General features: G+C 48.3%; 1 protein-coding gene across 1 annotated transcript in view; it reads left to right on the forward strand.

The window, feature by feature from the left end:
* Positions 1-395: 395 nt before the first annotated feature.
* Positions 396-24,897, forward strand: part of LOC147679606 (2'-5'-oligoadenylate synthase 1-like) — a 134,870-nt gene continuing 110,368 nt past the window's right edge. The window contains exons 1-2 of the mRNA XM_086943180.1: positions 396-1,405; positions 23,893-24,199. Coding sequence (XP_086799306.1) covers positions 1,175-1,405; positions 23,893-24,199 — 538 coding nt within the window. The 5' untranslated portion in view covers positions 396-1,174. The remainder of the gene's footprint in view (positions 1,406-23,892; positions 24,200-24,897) is intronic.

A 24,897-nucleotide genomic window follows, 5' to 3' on the forward strand; every position in this document is an offset into this window, starting at 1 on the left:
ACTGCAGAGAACACGTGGCGAGTCATGTCTCCCTGTTTTTCTGGTAAAACGTGTACGGCAACTGGCTCATGGACTCACACAGTCCACTCCCTGATGGTAAAAGTGCAGTCACAGTAGGGGCACACTACAACATTTTCGGCTGTAAACTAAGTATTATTTGCCACCCTGCACCAGTTTTGACACTTCCTTTTGCTTGCTTTAGTTCTATTTTAATAAAACTCCCTAAATTCGCGTGACTTCGACCAGTTTCTTCTTTTCACGGGTGTCTGTCGGGGCTGCTTGCAAATGTGTCATCATCTCACTGGTCCCCCTTACGGGCTCCCGCCTACCGAGCCAACCCTGAGGGGCGTGGCTGGCCGCGAGCTTCAAAAGGCAGCACTGACGAATCTCATCTTGAGTTGAGAGACAGCATTTCACCGCACCAACAACCACCTGTAGCCAGAGAGAGCTTCGGAGATCGCGTCCTGGGGTTAGAGTCTGACAGCAGAGAGCCTGAGAGATCCTGTCCCCAAATACGACGTTGGAGACCCTATCTCAAGAGAGAGACAGGGAGACCCTCTTACCAGAGAGCCCGAGACGACCTTTCAAGGGAGTGAATTTGAGGGACCCTGGTCCCTGCCACTAGAGAGAACTTCTGTCAAAGAACGACCGTAAATTGTAAGAGATCCTTCAATGAGAGTCGGGCTCGCTAATTTTGACACCTGACAGCGCTCAGTAGATGCGGTCACTAGAAAAAAAACACTCAGACACCTGAGAGAACCTGGTAGGGCCTATCACCAGAGGGACTGACCGACCATATCACATTAAAAAAATATAACAGGTCGGGTCACCATAGGGTTTCGCCGCGGCCAGAGAGAGGGTGACAGATAGTGACAGTGAAAGACCGACGGACTCTTACTAGATAGATTGACAGACCCTATTGCCATCAAGAGAGCAACAGGCCCTGTATCCAAAGAGAGACTCCGATAGAGGGCGTCGCCTGAGAGCAATCCTGACAGACCTTGGTTTGAAAATCCTGACAGAGTCTCTGTTAGTGTAGTGCGAGGCTGACGGAGGGTGTCGCCAGAGAGAGCCTGACACGAAATATCCTGTCAGAGTTTGAAAGTGACAGACTCGGACAGCTGCCACTGACAGCCAGAGCTTGAAGAGACAGCGCGGGTCGGCAGCAGCGGGGATGGCGTGGAATCAGGGACCAGTGACGTCAGAGCTGCAGGCGCAACTCACGGAGAGTCAGAAGGCACTGGAGCTTTACCAGATCCCGGCGAATAAGCTGGACGCCTGGATCGAGCACCGCCTGCAGCCCAACGAGACCTTCAACTCCCAGGTGCGAGACGCCATCGACAGGATCGCGACATTCCTGAAAGAGAACTGCTTCAAGACCACCAAGGTGCACAAAGTGGTGAAGGTGAGTCCCCCTCCTCCCACAGGGAAGAGAATGCCTCTAAGTCGGCAAGGTGAGCCTACCAGAGCCTGCACTATGCAGGGGCAGAGACTAGTGGGCAACTGAAGTGCGGGGGCAGGGCGCTCTCAGGCCAGGAACATTCTGCAGGTTTGCCCTACAATCAGACCTCCTGACCTGCTCTCCAGTCAGAGGCACAACGGGACGCCCACCCTTGTCCCGCAGCAGTTTAAACCCTTTCTGCCCAGGGCCCCCAAAATCCTAGAACCTCCCTGGAGCCCCACCCTACCGCCCCAGTAAGGTACAGATTGCTATGTCATAGATATTTCTAGGGGTGCTTCGTGTGAGAGCTCTGACCAATCTGGGCTTGAGTTTTTCAAGGAGCGAAGGAGGGGCATCTCTCGCATGCTTTTTGAAGACTGATAGTTTGGGGAGAGATTCTGAAATCTCCCATCTTGAGAACTTTGAGAACTGGGGTTTGGGCCAGTAAAAGGACAGTTTCCGTAGTCCCCTTTTTTCGTTGCTACTGAAATGAGGAGGGATCACTCCAGGAGTCACCAACTGGTGAACCCCAACCTTGACGGCCACGCACAATGTGGACCATAGGCGCTGGAAGTAGGGGGATAGGGGTGCTGCAGGACACCTCAAAATAACCAGGCACGAGTTCAAAGGTTGAATGAGCCATAAAGATGCCTTTATATTGTGCTTTTATCTTCTAGCATTTGCTGTGAGCTCAAAGACAGAGGTCCAATGTCAATCAATCAATCAGGTGTTTGTTAAGCGCGACTGCTCACCCGTAAGGGTCTCAAGGTGCTGGGAGGTGGGGAGGGGGCGTTGCAGGTTCCAGTCCATCAACGAGGGGGTCTGTCGAAGAGCCAGGTTTTTAGGTTTCTTGCAAAGATGGGGAGCGATGTTATCTGTCTGAGGTGGAGAGGAAGATCCGTCCAGGCTCTCACCGCACGGAAGGAGAAGGAGCGGCTTCCCGATCTGGTCTTTCTGGACTATAGCGTAGGAGAGTTGGGCTGATCGTAGGGTCCTTTGGGGTGCGTGAATTTGAGTCAGCTGTTCAGGTATACTGGTCCGGTGTCGTGGAGGGCCTTGTGAGCGTGGGTTAGCATCTTGAAGGTGACTCTAACTTCGATGGGGAGCCAGTGGAGTGTGCACAGGTGCTGGGAGATGTGGCGGTGTCTTGGCAGGTTGAGGATCAGTCTTGCAGCAGCGTTTTGGATGTTCTGTAGCTTGAGGGTGAGGTTTTTGTTTATTCCGGCATAGAGTTCATTGCAGTAGTCGAGCCTGCTGGTGACCAGGGTGTGAGTGACAGTCTTTCTGTGTTCGAGGGGATCCATTTGAAGGTCTTACGTAGGAGGCGGAGGGTGTGGAAGCAGGAGGACGAGACGGAGTTGATCTGGCAGTCCATTTTGTGCTCTGAGTCCAGGGTGATTCCCAGGTTGCGTACGTGGTCTGTGGTGGTGGGCGGGCTTCCAAGGGCGGGGGGCCACCAGTTGTCGCTCAGGGCGTTGGGATTTGAGCCCATGATGAGTAATTCTGTTTTGTTGGTGTTTAGTTTTAGGCAGCTGTTTTTCATCCATTTGACGGCGGCTTCCATGCCTTCTCGAAAGTTGTGTCTGGCAGTGTTGTAAATGTAAATGTATGTATTGGCATTTATATAGCGCACTACTTACCCGTAGGGTCCCAAGGCGCTTCGACCGCTGCGAAACCCTTCCTGGCTTCCCTGAGAGATGGCCCCTTAATGGGTATCTCCAGGGTGAGACCAGGCATCCCCGGCGGTCTGGTGGGGCCGTTAGTGAAGATGAGGCAAGCTAATGTCCAGAGTTGCCGAGTGTGATCGCTGATCAGAGTGGGCACCGAGGCGAGAGAATTATCGAGTCCGCTGACCCTGGTCCAGAAACCTGCTGCGCCGGGAATCGAACCCTGGTCCCGGGCCGTCCTCTGCTCTCGGGTCTGCCGCCTCTAACCAGTGAGCCACACTACTTCACTGTTGTGTTCATTGGATTTGGAGAGGATGAGTTGGATGTTGTCTGCGTATGACACAATGGGAAGTCCGTAGGTTCTGACGATGCCATTTAGACGTTGAAGAGCGTAGGGCTGAGGGAGGACCCATGGGGGACTCCGCAGGTAGTAGGTGTAGGGTCCGAGAGGTAAGGGGGGAGTCTGACCCTCTGCGTTCTGCCGGAGAGGAAGGAGCGGATCCAGTCAAGGGCCTTGTCTAGTATCCCTGTGTCGTGGAGTCTGCTTATTAGGATGCAGTGAGAGACTGTGTCGAACGCCGCTGAGAGGTCTAGGAGGATGAGGGCTGTTGTTTCTCCTTTGTCCAGTAAGGTACGGATGTCGTCTGTTGCGGCGAGGAGGGTGGTTTCCGTACTGTGGTTTTTTTCTGAAGCCGGATTTGGAGGAGTCGAGGATGTTGTGCTCTTTGATGAATGTGGCGAGTTAGCTGTAGGGTTCCTCGGAGGGTGGCGGTAAGGCTGGCCAGTATCTTAAAGTGAAGGTGTTCCATCAGGTCTGTGGGCTCGTCGGGGAGTGTGCTCAGACGGAGGGTGGATTTGTGGACGATGGCGATTCCTCCTCCCGGCAGGATGGGGCAGTCCTTCCTGGAGTTCTTGTATCCTTGCCGAATGGCAATGGCGATGTCCGGTCCCGAGGGGGTGTTGGTGCAGGTTTCGGTAAAGGATGCTACATCGGGGGTGGTGCTGTAGAGGAGGTCCCAGATTTCGGTGGCGTGTTTGTGGAGGGATCGGACGTTGGGGAGGATGCATTGCTGGGTCTTCAGCTCGGTTGTGTTCTTGCGGGCGGGTTGCGCTGGGTCCGTGTTCTTGGCGGTGCTGCAGGTGTGCTGGCAGCGGTGACAGCTGAAGGTTCTGTGGGTGTCGGCTGGTGATGCTAGCTTGCAGTTGTTGTTGTGGCCTGGCTTGAGAGCGTAGAGTGCCACTGGGTCGTAGCTTTCGTGGTGCAGAGATCCAGGGTCTTGGCACTGATCGCAGTCGGGTCGCGGACAGGCGCAGATAGGCTTGCCTTGGCGCAGCTGCCATTAAGTAGGGGTCAGGGAGGACTGAACAGCTGAGAGGCGGGAGCGGAATGGGGACCTGGATTGGGCCGGTTACACTGGTCGTGCTGGGGGGGGAGGGGCCACGGGGGCAGCAGCGGCGGGGAAAACGTTCTGAAAAAGGCAAAAAGAGAGAGAAAAGTGCAAAAAAGGCAGCAAAAGTGCAAGAAAGAGTGGAGGAAAGACACAGAGGACACAGAAGGAGAGTGAAAGGGAAAGATTGAGATGAGGGTAAAAAACGAGTGAAAAACGGGGGAAAGACCCAGAAAGAGAGTGAAGGGGGGAGCTTGAAATGAGGGGAAAACAACAGAAAATGGAGGAAAGAACCAGAAGGACTGTGAAGGGGGACATAGAAGTGAGGGAAAAAAATGAGTGAAAAAGGAGAGTAAAAAGCGGAGTGAGAGAATGGAGACAGAGGTCCTCTAGACCACCAGGGATGAGGGGCAGGTGAAACCTGCGGGTTGAGGAGGGCCTCGAACACCATGGAGAGTGTGGGGGCTCGGGGGAAGGCCTCACTTAATGGTGGAGCTGCGAGGGAGGGAGAGCAATTTCACTGACAATGAGTCAGTGGAGCAATTTCACTGACAATGAGCCAGTGGTCTTGCTCCCCTGTCCCTGCAATAGCCAGCCATTAAGTAGTGGTCGGGGAGGGCTGGACAGCGGGGAGGCGGGAGGGGAGCTGGATTGGGCCGGGGGGGAAGGGGCCGCGGGGGCAGCAGCGGCTGGGAAAACCAGGCTGACAAAGGCAAAAAGAGAGAGAAAATTGCAAATAAGGCAGCAAAAGTGCAAGAAAGAGTGGAGGAAAGACACAGAGGACACAGAAGGAGAGTGAAAGGGGAAGATTGAGATGAGGGTAAAAAACAAGTGAAAAACGGAGGAAAGACAGAGAAGGAGAGTGAAGGGGGTAGCTTGAAATGAGGGGAAGACGACAGAAATTGGAGGAAAGACCCAGAAGGACTGTGAAGAGGGAGATAGAAGTGAGGGAAAAAAACGAGTGAAAAAGGAGAGAAAAAGTGTAGTGAGAAAATGGAGACAGAGGTCCACTGGACCACAAGGGATGAGGCGCAGGTGAAACCTGCGTGTGGAGGAGGGCCTCGAACACCAAGGAGAGTGCAGGGGCTTGGGGGAAGGCCTCACTTAATGTTGGAGCTGCGAAGGAGGGTGAGCAATTTCACTGACAATGAGTCAGAGGTCTTGCTCGCCTGTCCCCGCAGCGGCCGCCATTAAGTAGGGGCTGGGGAGGGCTGGACAGCTAGGAGGAGGGAGAGGAGCTGGATTGGGCCGGTCGCTCTGGTCGTGTTGGGGGGGGGGGGCGGGGCAGCAGCAGCGGGGGAAAACAGGCTGAAAAAGGCAAAAGGAAAAAGGCAAAAAGAGAGAGAAAAGTGCAAATAAGGCAGCAAAAGTGCAAGAAAGAGTGGAGGAAACACACAGAGGACACAGAAGGAGAGTGAAAGGGAGAGATTGAGATGAGGATAAAAAAACAAGTGAAAAACAGAGGAAAGACAAAGAAGGAGAGTGAAGGGGGAACTTGAAATGAGGGGAAAACAACAGAAAATGAAGGAAAGACCCAGAAGGACTGTGAAGGGGGGATATAGAAGTGAGGGAAAAAAACAAGTGAAAAAGTAGAGAAAAAGCTGAGTGAGAGAATGGAGACAGAGGTCCACTGGACCACTAGGGATGAGGCGCAGGTGGCACCTGCGGGTGGAGGAGGGCCTCAAACACCAAGAAGAGTGCAGGGGCTTGGGGAAAGGCCTCACTTCAAGTTTCAAGTTGTTATTAATTTAGCACAGTTACTTAAAACCATTGCTATACAAAATCTACTTTAGCACAAGTATAAAATTTAGCCATTAGCACATTTCTCAAGTAAAAACAAGGCTAATAAACAGTTTCAAGGCTTAGAGAGCAATATGCTTATTGAAGAGCAGCATTATAGTTCCCTATGTGAGCGTTTTGCTATGCTTGGCCGGATAAAATAGTTAAGACAGAGAGTACTGGGCCAAAGGATGAAAAAAGTGTGTAATGAGTCTTTGAGGTGGAGGGGAAGGAAGCATGGCAACCAGGGGAGGTAATAGAAGATTGTCCAAAAGTCTCACAAATTTTCCAAACCTAGCGAGCACTTGAATGTCAGTAGATGTAAAACACAAGGCCGAGGCCTCCCAGCACGTCCTGGCGCCCCATTTTAAGAACAAGGGTTTCAAAAGGGACCTTCTGGGGGCTGCTAGTGCCGGGCAGCAGCACAGGAGATGCAGCCATGATTCGGAGTGGTATTTACACAGCCTGCAAGCCCCCCCTCGCTTGTTGGGGCCCATTTGTTGAAGGCCGTCGAGCGCAAGCCTAGAAGTCGCATAAACATTATGTTCTTCCGAGCCACTTTGCTTAAGTTTTCCTGGCAGTATGCTTGTGGACGTCCAAGAAGATACGAAGAGTTCAAGGGGAGCAGAATGGTTGATGTCTTTAGAGCCTGCAGATCCATGGACTGAGAAATAAGTTTGACTTGCTTATTGATGGTGCTTTTCCAGGCCGAGTATGGGATAGTGACTGAGGGGAGAGATGACTCGTCAATCTCTAACACTCTTATGGCCTTCATAATCTGGGTATTCCAGGGATTGCCAGGGCTAGACAGGATTCCTTTTAAATTTGGAATTTAAGAGTGTTATCACCTGCTTTTAGGGTCCTAATAAAATATTTCAGGATATCGGCCTCACAGTGAAGAGATTGTCTTTGTAGGCCCAGCTCCAATCGTAGTCTTGCCCGCTGAATAAAACTTGGCAGATGGAAAAGTTTTTTGTTGGTGGAGATTTGGGCGAGCTCAAGACTGGAGGAGCACGCACCAGGAAATGCCTGGTGTCCGTAAGTTAATGCAGGAAGTAAAGTAGCTTTGGCCACCTTCAGGATGGCTTCTGCAGAGGGGCTGCTCAAAGTTTGGTTCAGCCGGGTCAGGGAGTATGTAATTGCGCCTGCTCTCTTTTGCAAAGCTGCTAGGTGAGCTGTAGGCCTGGACGTCTCGTTGAACCAGACTCCCAGGTAATTATATTTTACTGTTGTGTTAATCCTGGCGGGCCCGATGTTCCATGCCAGCCATTTCTTGTTCTTACATCTGCCAAATACCAGTACCTTCGTCTTAGCCTGGCTGATTGTCAGGGCATTGGCGGAGTTATATATATGAAGCATACTTAATGCCCATTGGAAACCCGATTTTGCTTGGCCCATTATTACAATATCATCTGCATATTGTAATATGTCAAGAGGCTTTTTAGTGGGTCCCAGTTTTGGCGGGAGAAGGTCACTATTCTCCAAGAATGTATCGAGGTCGGCTGTGTAGAGATTGAACAGCAGCGGGACAAGAACACAGCCTTGCTTTAGCCCATCTTTGACAGCAATTCTTGAAGAAAGTATCTTTGGGCTTGTTTTAATTCGCACCCACGTGTTCTTATGCAGGGAAATTAGTGCACCTAGTAGGTCATGCGGAATCCCCCATTTGTTCAGCTTCCTCCACAAGATGCTCCGAGACACTATATCAAAAGCCGCGCTGTAGTCTATAAAGCAGCAATATAGTGGAAGAAGGTTTTTTTGTGCTGCTTTTTGACTCAGAGCGGCTAGAGTAATGATGTTGTCTATTGTAGAGGCCGATGCCCGGAACCCAGTTTGGTAGTATGGTATTATGTTATTTTCTTCGACCCATTTTTCAAGCAACCGGAGAAGACATCGAGCGTATGCCTTTGCCTCCAGGTCTAATAGGGCAATAAGGCGATAGTTAGCTGGTGACGCAGGGTCACCTTTCTTGAATATGGGGCATAGAGTCGAACCTAACTTAATGGTGGAGCTGCGAGGGAGGGAGAGCAATTTCGCTGACAAGGAGTCCGTGATCTTGCTCGCCTGTCCCCGCAGAAGCCGGCAGTAAATAGGGGTCGGGGAGCGCTGGACAGCTGGGAGGCAGGGAGGGGAGCTGGATTGTGCCAGTTGCACTGGTCCTGCTGGGGGGAGGGGCCGCGGGAAAGAATGGGCTGAAAAAGGCAAAAAGAGAGAGAAAAGTTCAAATAAGGCAGAAAAAGTGCAGGAAAGAGTGGAGGAAAGACACAGAGGACACAGAAGGAGAGTGAAAGGGGGAGATTGAGATGAGGGTAAAAAACGTGTGAAAAACGGAGGAAAGACACAGAAGGAGAGTGAAGGCGGAGCTTGAAATGAGGGGAAAACGATAGACAATTGAGGAAAGACCCAGAAGGACTGTGAAGGGGGAAGATAGAAGTGAGGGGAAAAAATGAGTGAAAAAGGAGAGAAAAAGCGGAGTGAGAGAATGGAAACAGAGGTCCACTGGACCACCAGGGATGAGGCTAAGGTGAAACCTGCGGGTGGAGGATGGCTTCGAACACCAAGCAGAGTGCAGGGGCTCAAGGGAAGGCCTCACTTAATGGTGGAGCAGCGAGGGGGGGAGCACAATTTCACTGGCAATGAGTCAGTGGTCTTGCTCAGGCTATGTCTTCTGACAAATTGCGGTTTTCTTTTAACCTGTGTTTAGTGCAGTTTTCTTTCTCTAGATGCTAAGTGACAGGGTTTGTAAAGTGAACTGTTCCATAATTTTGCTGGGATACAGGGGAGGGACTGTGGAAGAAAAAGCTTGTGGATGTCAATTTTTTTCCAAATCACAACACAATTTAAATACCTGTAAATGAAAGTTTGACATATTTCAACACAAATCATCAGTTAAGAAAGCACACATATAGCACATTTGTTTGTAATTTTAAAGTGTGATGAAACAAAGATTTTAATTGAATTAAAACAAACCTATACTCTTTACTTGATGATGCGCAAATTATAAATATTAGCTGAAACCTGATTTACGCATATGGCTCTTTGTGTGCTACATAGTTTTATCAGGAAAATTGTAAATGCAAATTTATTAGTCATTACAATGGAAAATGTGCTGGCTGTAGGTGATAGTGCACTACTATTTGCAAGTGTACTTCAAAATATGCCACCAACTACATATCACATGTAAATGTAAATGTGTAAATGTAAATGTATAGGCATTTATATAGCGCACTACTTACCCGTAGGGTCCCAAGGCGCTTCGACCGCTGCGAAACCATTCCTGGCTTCCCTGAGAAATGGTCCCTTAATGGGTATCTCCAGGGTGAGACCAGGCATCCCCGGCAGTCTGGTGGGGCCGTTAGTGAAGATGAGGCAAGCTAATGCCCAGAGTTGCCGAGTGTGATCGCTGATCAGAGTGGGCACCGAGGCGAGAGAATTATCGAGTCCGCCGACCCTGGTCCAGAAACCTGCCGCGCCGGGAATCAAACCCTGGTCCCGGGCCGTCCTCTGCTCTCGGGTCTGCCGCCTCTAACCAGTGAGCCACACTACTTCACACTCCTGCTGAATGGGCGTGACTCATTTGTTACACTTTGTGTGACCCTGACATTGTCACTATCCTTATGACTTCAGTTACGTACAGGGCACACGTCCTATTAAAAGAACTGGGGGGACTGACCAAGTCAGACAATATTCAAATGTCCTCTAGACATCAGGACATAGCGCTTAGAAATAAATAAAATAGTGATACTTAAATTATTTGTGCAAATACTGGGACAAACTAACCCATTTGACAGTCTTATAGTGTCTGCATTTATATACAGAGACAGAACCAAGGCAAAAGCATGCCTCTCTTAAGTTCCTGTGAAGAGAAGGCCAGCTGTGTGCCTTTGTTTCCCTCTGTGGCATTAACATTTAAATGTAAGGTTCCAGGCGGCCCGGTCAGCATGTACAAACATAAAGAGGCCGGATTGCCCCGTAACTCCATGCGCGCTAGCGGAATTCCGCTCCTGCGCTGAGTTTTTCTGAATCACACTTTGCGTGACGAGCTTGGCTCGTCATCAGCGTGCGAGGAGGCTATGCCATGACGAGCCCAGCTCGTCATCAGCGTCGAAGGGGTTAACTTCGGCCCAGCTGGAGATGAAAAAAGGCTCCCTCGCTTCCTGCACGTTGCTGCTGGGAATGCAAAGCAGGCAACGTACAGATGCTGCTGAACGTGTCCCGGTGTCTGAAAATTATACCGGGACAAGTTCAACATATTTCTGTGGGGCCCAACTTCTTGGCAGGGGGACAGCGTCCATCCTGTGAAAATAGTGGGTGACTCCATGTACCTGCGTGTACCCCGCACTAGAGCTCTGGTGGTAACCATGGGTGCCTGCTAAGAAGTCCCTAGACAGGTAAAGATTGTATAGCTCTAATGTACGTTCTCTTAGTTGAGGTGGATATTTAGATGCGAAGATTCATAGAGAGCATGACCGAGTAAAAACAAAGCTTCTGTGAGGCCTAACTTTCCACTACTCCCTGTGCGGGATCTTTCATATCCACTTTCACCTTACACTAGAATCAACGCCCATCGGACGTAGTAATAGTAATAGTATACAATCCAATTGAAGCGTATATGCTGCTTCTGTCTTTGAATAATCTAGGGTAAGTCAGTAGTTCGAAAGAGTAAATCAGTAGCTTATAACTTATAAATTATTAAAATATATTCTGATTTACAAATACATTTACAAACATAAAACAATAACATAAATAAAATGTAAAATACATAAAAAATTAAATATACTTTTAATATTTTTACAATTAATTATATAAAATGTTGGATAGCTTAGGGGTAAAAATTACTATTCCCTCTCCAGAGAGTGCAACAGTAGGGAAAGCATTGGATAGCGTAGGAGTATAAATTACTATTCCCACTCCACAGAGTGCAACAGTAGGGAAAGGGTTGGATAGCGTAGGAGTAAAAATTACTATTTCCACTCCAGAGAGTGCAACAGTAGGGAAAGCGTTGGATAGCGTAGGGGTAAAAATTACTATTCCCACTCCAGAGAGTGCAACAGTAGGGAAAGCGTTGGATAGCGTAGGAGTAAACATTACTATTCCCACTCCAGAGAGTGCATCAGTAGGGAAAGCGTTGGATAGCGTAGGAGTAAAAATTACTATTCCCACTCCAGAGAGTGCAACAGTAGGGAAAGCGTAGGATAGCGTAGGGGTAAAAATTACTATTCCCACTCCAGAGAGTGCAACAGTAGGGAAAGCTTTGGATAGCGTAGGGATACAAATTACTATTCCCACTCCAGAGAGGCCAACAGTAGGGAAAGCGTTGGATAGTGTAGGAGTAAAAATTACTATTCCCACTCCAGAGAGTGCATCAGTAGGGAAAGCGTTGGATAGCGTAGGAGTAAAAATTACTATTCCCACTCCAGAGAGTGCAACAGTAGGGAAAGCGTTGGATAGCATAGGGGTAAAAATTAATATTCCCACTCCTGAGAGTGCAATAGTAGGGAAAGCGTTGGATAGCGTAGAGGTAACAATTACTATTCGCACTCCAGAGAGTGCAACAGTAGGGAAAGTGTTGGATAGCGTAGGGGTAAAAATTACTATTCCCACTCCATTACCAATTAATTAAAATTATTTACCAATTAATTAAAATTAATTTATAATTCCTACTAATTAATAATTAATTATACATAATTAAATACCTTCCCATCCTATTCCCCTATAAACCCACAACCCGCTACAGAACATATATATCAATTAATCAATTAATTTTAATGAAATACCAATTAATTAAATTTATTTACCGATTATTTAAAATTATTTAATAATAACTACTATTTTTTTTTTTATTTAACATAATTAAATTACTACCCACCCTTTTCCCCTATAAACCCACAAACCGCTATAGAACATATTTATCAATTAATCAATTAATTAAAATGATTTACCAATTAGATTTAATTACCAATTGTTTATAAATAATTTATATTAATTACTAATTTTTAATTATTTTAACCTATTTATATTACTTCCCACCCTATTTCCTTATAAACCCATAACCCGCAACAACTCGGTGAATACAACTGATAAATTTGGACTAAAAATGGATAAAGGAGTTAAATGTATATGGATTCTAGAAGTAGGATTAACTATCCTTCAAAGCTGTGCACTGTGAGCGGAGCATACGCATGGTACCCACTCATCTGTTCAAACTTTGATGCCAACAGGGCAAGGCATAGTCCAGGACGCACGCATTCAATAGACGAATGAATAAACGCAGGACAAAAGTGAAAAACCTATGGTGTGCACACCACCCCCCTTTTTTGATTTTTTCACTGATTAGAGCGGCAGACCCTGATGCAGAGGTCTGGCCCGGGACCAGGGTTCAATTCCCGACGCGGCAGGGTCCTGAGCTCAATAATGTCCACGGACTCGATAATTCTCGCCTCGGTGCCTACTCTAATCATGGGGTCCCACGCTGCAACTCTGGGTAATAGCTTGCTTAATCTCCACTACGGCGACCCACCCGCTGCGGGATGCCTCGCTTTCACCTTGGGGATGCCCAGTAGGGGTTATCTCACAGGGAAAAGGCCAGGACGGGTTCCCAAGGCAAGCGCCTTGATGCCTTCGGGTGATACATGCGCTATATAAGTCGCAATACATTTACATAAATAATAAGGGACCGTGAGCAACCAAGAAGTACAAAATATCTACGACTCTGCGATGCAGTGCGTGTGGGCCCGTGTTGTAAAGAAATGCAGAGCACGGCAAGGCAGCCTCCATAGTAAACCGCTACCTGAATGCACGGATAGCGGATCTGTAAAGCGTTGCAAACCCTGCACTAAGTATAGCCGAAGACTCACCTTCCTGGAGGGCACGAGACACCTTGCGCCGCTTCCCTCACTGTGTCTGGGTGGGATGCATGAGGCAAGAAGGATGCATCCGGTGATGATGGGGAAACCACCGCTTTAAGCAGCACCAAGTTCAGCATCCAGCACCACAGTGGGCTCTCCGGAAAGGGCCGTCGGCAGCACGGCACTGGGATGTGCGCTCACACACCGATAATTCATTAACCAAAAGCCCCCACCCTCTCTCTGCTAACACAAAGCCAGTCCGAGGCTGAGCCTGTACTGAGCCAGGCAAATACAGTGAACAGGACCGGCGAGGACTGCCTGCAACCAGCCGACAGACCCAACATGGCGGCTCCCTGTCTTGGACTGCCATCTGGCTGGGTGCCCTGAGAGCACAGCTGCCTCCACAGCGTGAGCCCAGCAGGGAAACCGAAAGAAAGGGACGGAGAGTAGGAAATGAAAGGATAACATATATGAATAAACTGAACAGCAAGGACAATATATATATATATATATATATATATATATATATATATATATATATATATATATATATATATATATATATATATATATATATATATATATATATATATATATATATATATATATATATATATATATATATATATTTTATTTTTTATTAAGACCTTTATTGTACCATTAAACATCACACAGCTTCTGGCCTACAACCCCTCGGGCCGACTGCAACATTTCCTCATGTATGCAATAGTTTCCAGAGTACACAGCCCCTGTGCCGTCAACCCGGGGGTACGGCGGCGTTATAAATCAGTGTGTGTATGTGGTTTGCGTTCAGAAAGCGGATTAGTGTAGGTCCGATTTTATATTTTATAACTTTAAACAGTATTTCCTTTTCTAAAATTCTTTTTCATTTTAACAGTAAAAAACAAACACGGTCATCAAGTTACATCACAATCGAGTCTGTTGCGGCACCAATGTTACATTGACAGTACAGCGTATTCCTCGCATACAAAGCCATTGAGAAGTCAATTTTATTCTATGTCTTCTGAGCTAGTCTGTGGGGTATGCAGAGGCTCGCAGATGCTTCCCCTAAAGTCATTCCAGCGTGTCCATATTTCTCCCCATTTCCGAGGGCACCCTCTTGCTGCATACACAGTCTTTTCTTGCAGCATACACCAGTCCATGTCGCTTTGCCAGTCTATCAGTTTTGGTGGATTAGGGGTACCCCACAATCTAGCAATGTTCCTTTTTGCCACCATCTGTCCAAGCGTTACCCACATTCTCCCTTTTGGAGACAGGTCTGTGGGCTCCCAGATGTTCAGGAGACACCTCTTAGCCTCTGGACGAACCTCCACCTCCCACACCTCCTGCATACATTGCACCACCCGTCTCCAGTACCTTTGCACCTTTGGGCAATCCCATAGTATATGGAAAAAAGTGCCCGTTCCACCACACCCTCTCCTGCAGAGTCCTTCACCTCCCCTCCCCATCATTTGTAATCTCGTACATGAAATATATGTTCTGTGTAATATTTTCAGTTGGATTAGTCGTAGTCGGGCTGATATCGCCACCTCCCGTGGGGAGGCAAGAGCATATGACCATTCTTCTTCATCTATCTCCAACCCGTCAGCGACCCATTTCTCTTTCAGGGAAAGGAGCATGTCAGGGGGGTTATTGATTAATTTTTTGTATGTGAGAGAGATGGCGTGGTCTGTCATGCATCCCTCGAGTAATCTGTCTTCGAGTGGGGAGATTTGTGGTAACGTAGTCTCTGGTGGAATGTTCGCCTGCAGGGAGTGTCGCACTTGCATGTATCTAAAGAATTAGGTTTGTGCCAGTTCATGTGTTTCTTGTAAGTGGGCAAACGTGTGGATCCCTTTAGGGCTCCAGATGTCTTTGATTTGGGAGATTCCGATCAGGTCCCAGTTCCGAACCCCTTAGTGTGCCCCAAGTTACCCAGTTTTTCGGAGGCCCATAGTGGTGTGGCCATGGTGAGGACGTCCGACCACCCGAGTTTCTTCTGTGCAATATGCCATATCTGTACTGAGTGTTGTGTCGGTCCAGTGAGTCGGTGTGTGCCTGGTTTGGAGTAGAGTGCAACCTCATAATTCCCCCCGGGGAGCAACCATCTGTCCATGCCGTAACCGGGATCATTGCCGTCACTATACGTCCCCTGGTTGATCGCTGAGAGGTGGGCTGCCCAGTAATATTTACGGATGTCTGGTAGGGCTATTCCACCGTCATACCATCCCAGTGTGAGTTTTCGCAGTGCGATTCTAGGCGCTCTGGCCCAGAGGAGGTAGCGCTGCGTCACCTCGATTGCTGCAAAGTACGTGTTGGGTACCAGGTCTGGATAATTCTGTAGGGCATGAAGAAATGGTGGCAATGCCATCATTTTAAATAAGGCTGCTCAGCCCAGCAGTGATAATGGAAGGTGCTGCCAGGATTTGGCCTCGCGTTGGAGTCGGCTTAGAGGTGGTTTTAGGTTTCTGTCCTACAGCAGAGCCTTATCTGTGGTAACGAAGACTCCTAGGTATTTGAACCCGTCCTCTGCCACTGTTATGGGGCACGTGCGTGGAGCTTCGGGGGGTCGCCATGGAGGACATAGAGGTGTGATTTGCTCCAATTGATACGGAAGCCGGAGTTACGTCCGAAGCTTGTGAAGATATCAAGTGTCGCCATTATTGACCTTCGCGGTTTGGAGAGGTAAAGAAGGATATCGTCGGCGTAGAGGGATATTTTGTCTTCCCATCCTTCCGCCCAGGCTATCCCCTTGCAATTTTCACCCCGAGTGTGCTGGGTATGCTCAGACGTGAGTCCCAGGCTCTCCACATCACTGGAGTCAAGCTATCCAGGCTGAAGAAGGCTGATAGCCAGAAACCGGTCCTTGGATGCTTGATTCCGGTCTAGGAAAGACATGGCTTTGTAGTTTGGGCTGGACTGTTCCCATGAGACACAGGGTCAAGGCTGATTTGCATATAGCCAGTGTCTGACCTAGGGTGGTGTGGAGTGCAAAAAAACGATGGATTTAGGCCCAGATCTTTGTACTGGGGTGAATGTAAGACATTGTTCTGCATTCTGTCCATCAACTGCGTTGTTTGCAATTTTCACCCCGAGTGTGCTGGGTATGCTCAGACGTGAGTCCCAGGCTCTCCATATCACTGGAGTCAAGCTATCCAGGCTGAAGAAGGCTGATAGCCAGAAAATGGGTCCTTGGATGCTTGATTCCGGTCTAGGAAAGACATGGCTTGGTAGTTCAGGCTGGACTGTTCCCACGAGGCACAGGGTCAAGGCTGATTTGCATATAGCCAGTGTCTGACCTAGGGTGGTGTGGAGTGCAAAGAAAATGATGGATTTAGGCACAGAGCTTTGTACTGGGGTGAATGTAAGACATTGTTCTGCATTCTGTCCATCAACTGTGTTTTTTGCAATTTTCACCCCGAGTGTGCTGGGTATGCTAAGACGTGAGTCCCAGGCTCTCCACATCACTGGAGTCAAGCTATCCAGGCTGAAGAAGGCTGATAGCCAGAAACCGGTCCTTGGATGCTTGATTTCGGTCTAGGAAAGACATGGCTTGGTAGTTCGGGCTGGACTGTTCCCATGAGGCACAGGGTCAAGGCTGATTTGCATATAGCCAGTGTCTGACCTAGGGTGGTGTGGAGTGCAAAAAAAACCGATGGATTTAGGCCCAGGGCTTTGTACTGGGGTGAATGTAAGACATTGTTCTGCATTCTGTCCATCAACTGTGTTTTTTACAATTTTCACCCCGAGTGTGCTGGGTATGCTTAGACGTGAGTCCCAGGCTCTCCACATCACTGGAGTCAAGCTATCCAGGCTGAAGAAGGCTGATAGCCAGAAACCGGTCCTTGGATGCTTGATTCCGGTCTAGGAAAGACATGGCTTGGTAGTTCGTGCTGGACTGTTCCCATGAGGCACAGGGTCAAGGCTGATTTGCATATAGCCAGTGTCTGACCTAGGGTGGTGTGGAGTGCAAAAAAACGATGGATTTAGGCCCAGATCTTTGTACTGGGGTGAATGTAAGACATTGTTCTGCATTCTGTCCATCAACTGTGTTGTTTGCAATTTTCACCCCGAGTGTGCTGGGTATGCTCAGACGTGAGTCCCAGGCTCTCCACATCACTGGAGGCAAGCTATCCAGGCTGAAGAAGGCTGATAGCCAGAAACCGGTCCTCGGATGCTTGATTCCGGTCTAGGAAAGACATGGCTTGGTAGTTCGGGCTGGACTGTTCCCATGAGGCACAGGGTCAAGGCTGATTTGCATATAGCCAGTGTCGGACCTAGGGTGGTGTGGAGTGCAAAAAAAATGGATTTAGGCCCAGATCTTTGTACTGAAGTGAATGTAATACATTGTTCTGCATTCTGTCCATCAACTGTGTTTTTTGCAATTTTCACCCCGAGTGTGCTGGGTATGCTCAGACGTGAGCCCCAGGCTCTCCACATCACTGGAGTCAAGCTATCCAGGCTGAAGAAGGCTGATAGCCAGAAACCGGTCCTTGGATGCTTGATTTCGGTCTAGGAAAGACATGGCTTGGTAGTTCGGGCTGGACTGTTCCCATGGGGCACAGGGTCAAGTCTGATTTGCATATAGCCAGTGTCTGACCTAGGGTGGTGTGGAGTGCAAAAAAACGATGGATTTAGGCCCAGGGCTTTGTACTGGGGTGAATGTAAGACATTGTTCTGCATTCTGTCCATCAACTGTGTTTTTTACAATTTTCACCCCGAGTGTGCTGGGTATGCTCAGACGTGAGTCCCAGGCTCTTCACATCACTGGAGTCAAGCTATCCAGGCTGAAGAAGGCTGATAGCCAGAAACCGGTCCTTGGATGCTTATTTTCGGTCTAGGAAAGACATGGCTTGGTAGTTCGGGCTGGACAGTTCCCATGAGGCACAGGGTCAAGGCTGATTTGCATATAGCCAGTGTCTGACCTAGGGTGGTGTGGAGTGCAAAAAAACGATGGATTTAGGCCCAGATCTTTGTACCGGGGTGAATGTAAGACATTGTTCTGCATTCTGTCCATCAACTGTGTTTTTTGAAATTTTATCCCCTTAAGGTAAACATCCTGTCTTATCCAGGCAGCGAGCGGTTCAAGGAAAAGCACGAATAGAAGGGGAGAGAGGGGGCAGCCTTGTCTAGTCCCTCTCTCCAAGGTAAAAACCTCAGAGACCTTGTTGTTTACTAGCACCTGTGCCAGCGGTTCCGTATATAGGAGAAGGATCCAAGTTATAAATTGAGGTCCGAAGCCCAATTTACGTAGGACTGCGATCATGTAGGGCCATTCTAAGGTGCCGAATGCCATGGTGGCGTCGAGTGAGACCACCACTGCGTCTTCTTGCAACCTATGGCGTTGCCCCAGTACCCCATTGAGACGTCGAATGTTAAGTGCGGTGTTGCGATGGGGCATGAACCCTGATTGGTCCGGATGGACCAGGGTAGTCAGTACCGATTGGAGCCGATTCGCGAGCGTTTTGACTAGAATTTTTGGCTCCCCATTGAGCAGCGAAATTTGTCTATATGAGGCTCAGAATTCTGTAGGTTTCCCCTCTTTAGGTATCGCCACTATGGTCGATATGCGTTGGTCTCGTGGCAACAGTCCCTCCTCCCTGCTTCTTTCGAACATGAGTTCAAGGTGTTTACTGATGACGTCTGGTTTTAGCTTGTAGAACTCTATTGGGAGGCCGTTGGGTCTTAGGGCTTTGCCCGGGCGAAGTTCTGCTATAGCACGCTGGATTTTGGCGTCAGTAAGCGGGCTTTCAAGGGCTTTCCGATCCTCATCCGATAGGCAAGGCATTCGGATATCCGTCAGGAGGGCTATTGAGTTCTCCTCTGGACGGTCCGACTCTCGACCGTAGACCTGTTTGTAGTGTCTCTCAAATTCCTCCACTATCTCCCGGGGCTCAGTAACTACAGTCCCCGATGCCGTGTGTATTTCCGGCACTACCTTTCTGGCCTGCTGCTTTTTATCGAGCCACGCTATAAGTTTCCTGGCTTTGTCTCCCTGATCGTATAGCCTACCCATCTTGTCCCTAGCTACCGTTTGGGCTTCCTGAGTAACCAGGTCTTTATACTCTGCTGTTTTAAGCTGCAATCTATGTTGCACCTCAGTGGCCCCGTTGTCTTGTGCTTCCCTCTGCAGTTCGTCAAGATCTGCCTCAACTGAGGAGACCTGTTTTTGTTTTTCTTTCCGCTTGCCTGAGATGGCCGATAGTGCCTCCCCTCTAATCACTGTCTTAAAGGCCTCCCACAAGGTGGCAGGGGAGTCCACCGATCCAATATTATTGTCGAAGTACTGGGTAATTGACTTGGATACCTTCCTCCTAGTGTCTCTGTTCTTTAAATGCCAGGCGTTTATTGGCGCAACGCAGCCCTCACGTCTGGTCCCGAATGTTATGTGCGTAAAGACCGGTGAGTGGTCCGATATGCCACGGGTTAGGTGTGTTGCTTCTTGTACTCTCGTGTCATGTTGTAGCAAGGTGAGGATGTAGTCAAGGCGGGAGAATGAAAGATGTGGCCCAGAGAAAAAGGTGAATTGGCTATCTGTAGAGTGAAGCAGGCGCCATACGTCTGTGAGCCCGAAGGCCTCAAAGAAGTCAGCCAGCCATTTCTGCCCCTGAGGTATATCTCTGGGAGGTCGTCTGTCTAGGGTCCCTGACACCACGGCGTTATAGTCACCTCCCATAACCAATTTACCGTCGGCGAGGGAAAGTAGCAATTTGCCCAGGTCTGTGTAAGCCTGAGTTTGGAGGCCAGGCGGGATATATACAGAAAGTAGATTCAGTGTGTAACCCTCCCATCTCCGGACACTGCTGAAAGTAGATTCAGTACGATCTATGTGAAGGGGCAGTGCGACGCAACAGGATCCCCACACCCCTCGAACCGGAGGTGAAGCCAGAGTGAGCTGCAAGAGTGTAACCCCACCTATTGAGGGCCTGACAAGTATTTCCCATAAGATGCGTTTCTTGCAGCAGGACTGCGTGTGGCTGGTGCCGTTTAATGAACTGTAGGACTATGGTGCATTTGAGTCTGTCTCCTAACCCGTTACCATTCCAGCTCAGGACTTTTAGACTTTTCTCCCATCTCAGCAAGGACAATATTGAGAAGGTAACACTTATAACGATAAAATCAAGTCATGTGATAAATGTTCTAGACAAAAATATAAGGGAAGCGTTGTCATCAAGAAACAACGAGGGGCCTGGAAGAGCTGAAAAAGTGATCTGCGAGGGGGGGGTGGGAACAAAGACAAGGGTAGCGGGAGGGGGGACAGACAGCGGGAAGGTGGTCAGGATACAGCCACGTGGGACAGGGACAAAGTTAATAATGAAGACAAACATCGGTGTAAAAAAAAAAAAGTACACGCCCACAGTGGCCACGTCTTCATGACGTTGCGGAGAGGGAAAGAATCTGCGGAACGCCCACGAATCGCCTCGGACAATGACGGACGCCTCTCTCTTCTAATGGCTAGCCTCCATTTATGGAGCTAGCCAATGGAACAGAGAGGCGGGACAAAGCCACATACACTGTTCTCAAAAGATTTCGCCTGGGCGAACGCTGCTGCGCAGCGGATCGCCAGGCGAAACTTAAAAAGAAGTGGGGGGACTAACCTAGTTAATCAGTATGTAAAAGGCATCACAGTGCGTGATGTCACGGCACGTGACATAGCGGCGTGTGACATTCCAGCACGTGACTTCGCAGGAAGTGGCATCCCAAGAAGTGACATCAGATCTTAAGCCCTCACATATATGTTTAGCAGGTGTATCATGAGAACATTTGACTACATTTCAAGTATACTTGCAAACCCTCCTGAATTAGGCAGAAGCTTCCTCTAGCCATAGTGCTTTAAAATAAATAATAGTGATATTTAAATTATTACAATGCCTCCTCAGGGGTAGTAAGTGCTATGATACCCGTAGGGTGACAGTTATATAAATACCGAATCATCATCATCATCATATAAATGCTATTTATTTTTGTCCAAATACAGGGAAAGATCAACACATCTGTATCTTGTAAATACGGTGCATTCCTGCCCTTTCTAATTGACATGGGGCAGCGCATTAAAAATACTTGCAGCACTGCCCTACACCAATTCATTGTAAATGAGGCCCATAGTACATACCTGTATGTGCATAGATACGTTTGTGTTTACTTCTTACATAGAACTGTTTATCATATTCTTGCAGTGGATGAAATATTAATGCTCTTCAGGGTTGGAGTGTGGGCACAAAATAGGCCCAGTGTAATAGTGAATGGAGATGAGGGCCCACAGAGTAACGTTTCTCCACGTATTTATTTGGTAAGGGTTTGAGTATCGATGGTTTAAACAACAGTCTGAGCTGGTAGTATCGCCAGGCTCGGGTACTCAGGTCACTCTTCACCTTGGTCTTTCCTTTTTCTCACTGTAGGTCCTTCTCCCAATCACCCAGGGGCATACAGCGACACAATCTCCCTCAAAAGGAAAACCAAACAACAAACAAATGATCAGCTCAGTTCTCACTTCATGTCACCATACACCTATCTCACCAACACCAAAAGGTGTATTTCTTCCCCTCTATGAGCAACAATCACCCTAGTGCAACCACAAACCTTCTCGTGCTGTTTAGACTGTTCACGTGCCCCATCACTCCCACCAAAACGAATACGTGCCCCCGGCACATGTCTCTCTCCACGACCCTTCTCTTGGGTCATTGCATTGGGACCCAGGGCATCTGTGTCAATTCCATGGCCGCCGGGCCTACAAGAAGAGTACTGACAAACTGGATCTCCTGGACTCGCTTCCTTTCCAACCTTACATTGCAAGATGACTGCTTCCCCGAGTCTGTCTTGTCCCACAGCGTCCTCTGTTTGCTTGTCAAGGTTGACTGCCTCGCTCTCCCACCACACCACTGCCTCTTCTCCAGTGGTTCGTCCTCCCATGAAGCTGACCGCTGCTGCTTCGTCCCTTGTTGCGTCCTCCGCCCTCCTCTATAGTTGTTGCTTCTTTTCTTCCCACCACTCCTCAGCCACCATGCCACTCTCCCAACTCTCTTTTTGAATGTCAAGGGGCGTGGCCCCTCGATCATATCCGCCCCCACAAGCTCGATAGCCCGGTGGGTATCACTCTTCTGGCTTACATTGTTGGTCCTGATGGAGTTTATACCAGAAACCTATTCCTCCTCACACCCAGATTCCAAAATAAAAGTGGACCCCATTAGTCGACTTCCCCCACTCCACCCTCCACCCCTCCGCCCCCAGCCCACCACTATTACCTGTGTCAGCCGTATCTGAGTCATGCGCACTTTGCAGGTGGCAGTCGGTCAGCCGGCCGGCAGGTGATCTTTTTTTTGTTTGGTGTCCAATCCCCCCTCGCTGTTCCCCCTCCCAGCCCCACTCCTGCTTCCGGGGAGCAGCCGCCATTGGTATCATGTACATGTACATACTTAAGGGGGCTTTCAGCCAGCCTTTTTCATCCACTAGTCTTTTGTTGTGTCATTCACCTTTTTCTTCTGCCCACTGCAGCATTCAGCATAAGGAATGGATCAGCTTACTTCAGCTATTGTCTAGTTTCACTGTGAGGAACGGCATTCTTACTCTTTCACAAGGAACACATATGCACACAAAGTAGCTCCCCTCAGTGCTAGGGACTGCAAAGGCATGACTCAGTGCTTTTTGAAACCAAAGAAATATGTTTGTATAAAACCAATTTTTGTTTTATATTGGTGAGACCCCCAACAGCTCCACCAACAACAACGTTTTGCAACAACCAGAGCAAAACCAAACAATCATGACAAACCCAAACGGCTTTCAGTCGATACCAGACCTACAGGCTGTGCCAATGCCTTTCTAATTTTTTTTAATTAGTTATATAACCATGAAGCAAACAGGACGAACCCCCCTCACCTCCCCGGTCAACAGTTGTCAGAGTAAATCCACACTCCTCATACTAGATGTAAAGATACCAGCAAATACAATCTCACTCCACGTACAATAAGCCATTATGCCCCACCTTGTTCGTGCCTGGCGTGCCAATGCTTGTTATTGGGTTCATCTCAACTCATCTTTTGCTCCAAGAGCTTATTTAAATAACCACCCTTGATTCTAAAACCCACACACGTTGTAACGCATTCCTCCTTGCTCTATGTAAATACCCCCAATAAAATCAATAAAAATGAAACTAAGCATCTGCACAGCCATAATGTGTCACAGAGAAGCGCCACAAAGTGATCTATAACTAAGTGGAATGCAGGAGCTTTATCACATTCCTGCAATCCCCATATTGGTGTCTGGTGGAAATGTGCTGCCTAGGTTGAGTTTCTGTAGGGAACAGGCCACCTCTGTTGTCGAGACACTAAAAATGCGTGGAGGCCAACTAATCATAGCTAAAAGATGCTTACATTTTAAAAATAAAATATCAAACACAATCTTTTAGCTGCCTTCTTATGTAGCCAACATTTTGTGAAAATAATGTGCCCGATTGGCTACAGTTTACTTTTGGAGTACTCTTGTATTCCAGAAGTAAGAAAGGAGGAAGTCAGTGGTACTTCTGTTATACTCCTGAAATTAATGAGAAAGCCAGTAGGACTACAAGAGTAAGTCACATTAAAGCACACACCAGTCTTTGTGAATTGGGGCCAAAGTCCCTACCATCCGCTCAGTGAAGGTGGTGTAGTAAAGTTGGTCTCAATGCATCTACCTTTGTTACTTTCCAGCGCAGATCTGTGTCGTCGTCTTCTTAGTTGGCTGGTCCAGGGCATGATTCACCTACAATAACAACCCTGTTCCTTCTGGTTTTGCAGGGTGGATCCTCTGGTAAAGGCACAGCCTTGAAGAATGGGTCTGATGCAGACTTGGTGGTCTTCCTGAGCTGCTTCCAGTCTTTACAAGACCAGTATAAAGAGCGAGGCAATGTCATTCAGGAAATCCGTGAGATGTTGAACAAATGCCGGGAAAAAATCGCCGGTAAACTTGAGATTGGTGAACCAAGAGTCAATATGGATCCTAAAGGAAATCTGCGCGAGCCACGTTCCCTGTCCTTCAGCATAGGTTCCCAGATGGTGAATGAGGCCATCGATGTGGATGTACTTCCTGCTTTTGACATTTTAGGTAAAGTAATAACATGATTATCTAATGTGTAAGGCACTCGTTCACTTGGAGCTGCAGATACCAGAAGTGTATTGCTCAACTCAATGGTACTTTAATTATGGACCGCAGTAAGCTGAAATGGCCGAGAGTTTAATGGATACATCAGAATTCAAGCCATCATGCATGCCAGTGAATGCATCTGCTGCTCGAGCTACCAAGCCAGTTGTGTCAGGAATGATGTAGCTTAACTATATATTGGGAATGTTACCGATCTTTATGTCACACTCCTTGCTGTGCACTATTAATCTTGAAATCAAAGGCATTGTGTGGGGTGAAAGCAAACACTTACCCTGGATTCCCAAATGATACGCACAAATGGGGGTGGGAGGCTTCATCTGCCACATATGGGCATCTATTACCTGGCAAACTGCTTATCACCTATGACAAACTTGGCAGAGGCAATGCAAGATCCCATGACCTGCCACTAGACTGAGAGTGCTACGACACCCTGCAGGCACTGCAGGGCATCCCTTTATGCCTTCTATGCAAAAAAACTCGAAGCACAGGTTACTGGCCAACCCAATATTACTGAACATGCTCAAAGCCTGGAAGCATGCACATATAGCCCTCAGAGTGAACCCATGGCTCCATGCAGCGGCCCCTATTTGGAATAATGTGAGGATCTGAATAGAGAGGCAGATGGACAATCGGCTGAAGTG

This window comes from Lissotriton vulgaris, chromosome 11 (assembly GCF_964263255.1).
Source record: "Lissotriton vulgaris chromosome 11, aLisVul1.2, whole genome shotgun sequence".
NCBI classification, from domain to species: Eukaryota; Metazoa; Chordata; class Amphibia; order Caudata; family Salamandridae; genus Lissotriton; species Lissotriton vulgaris.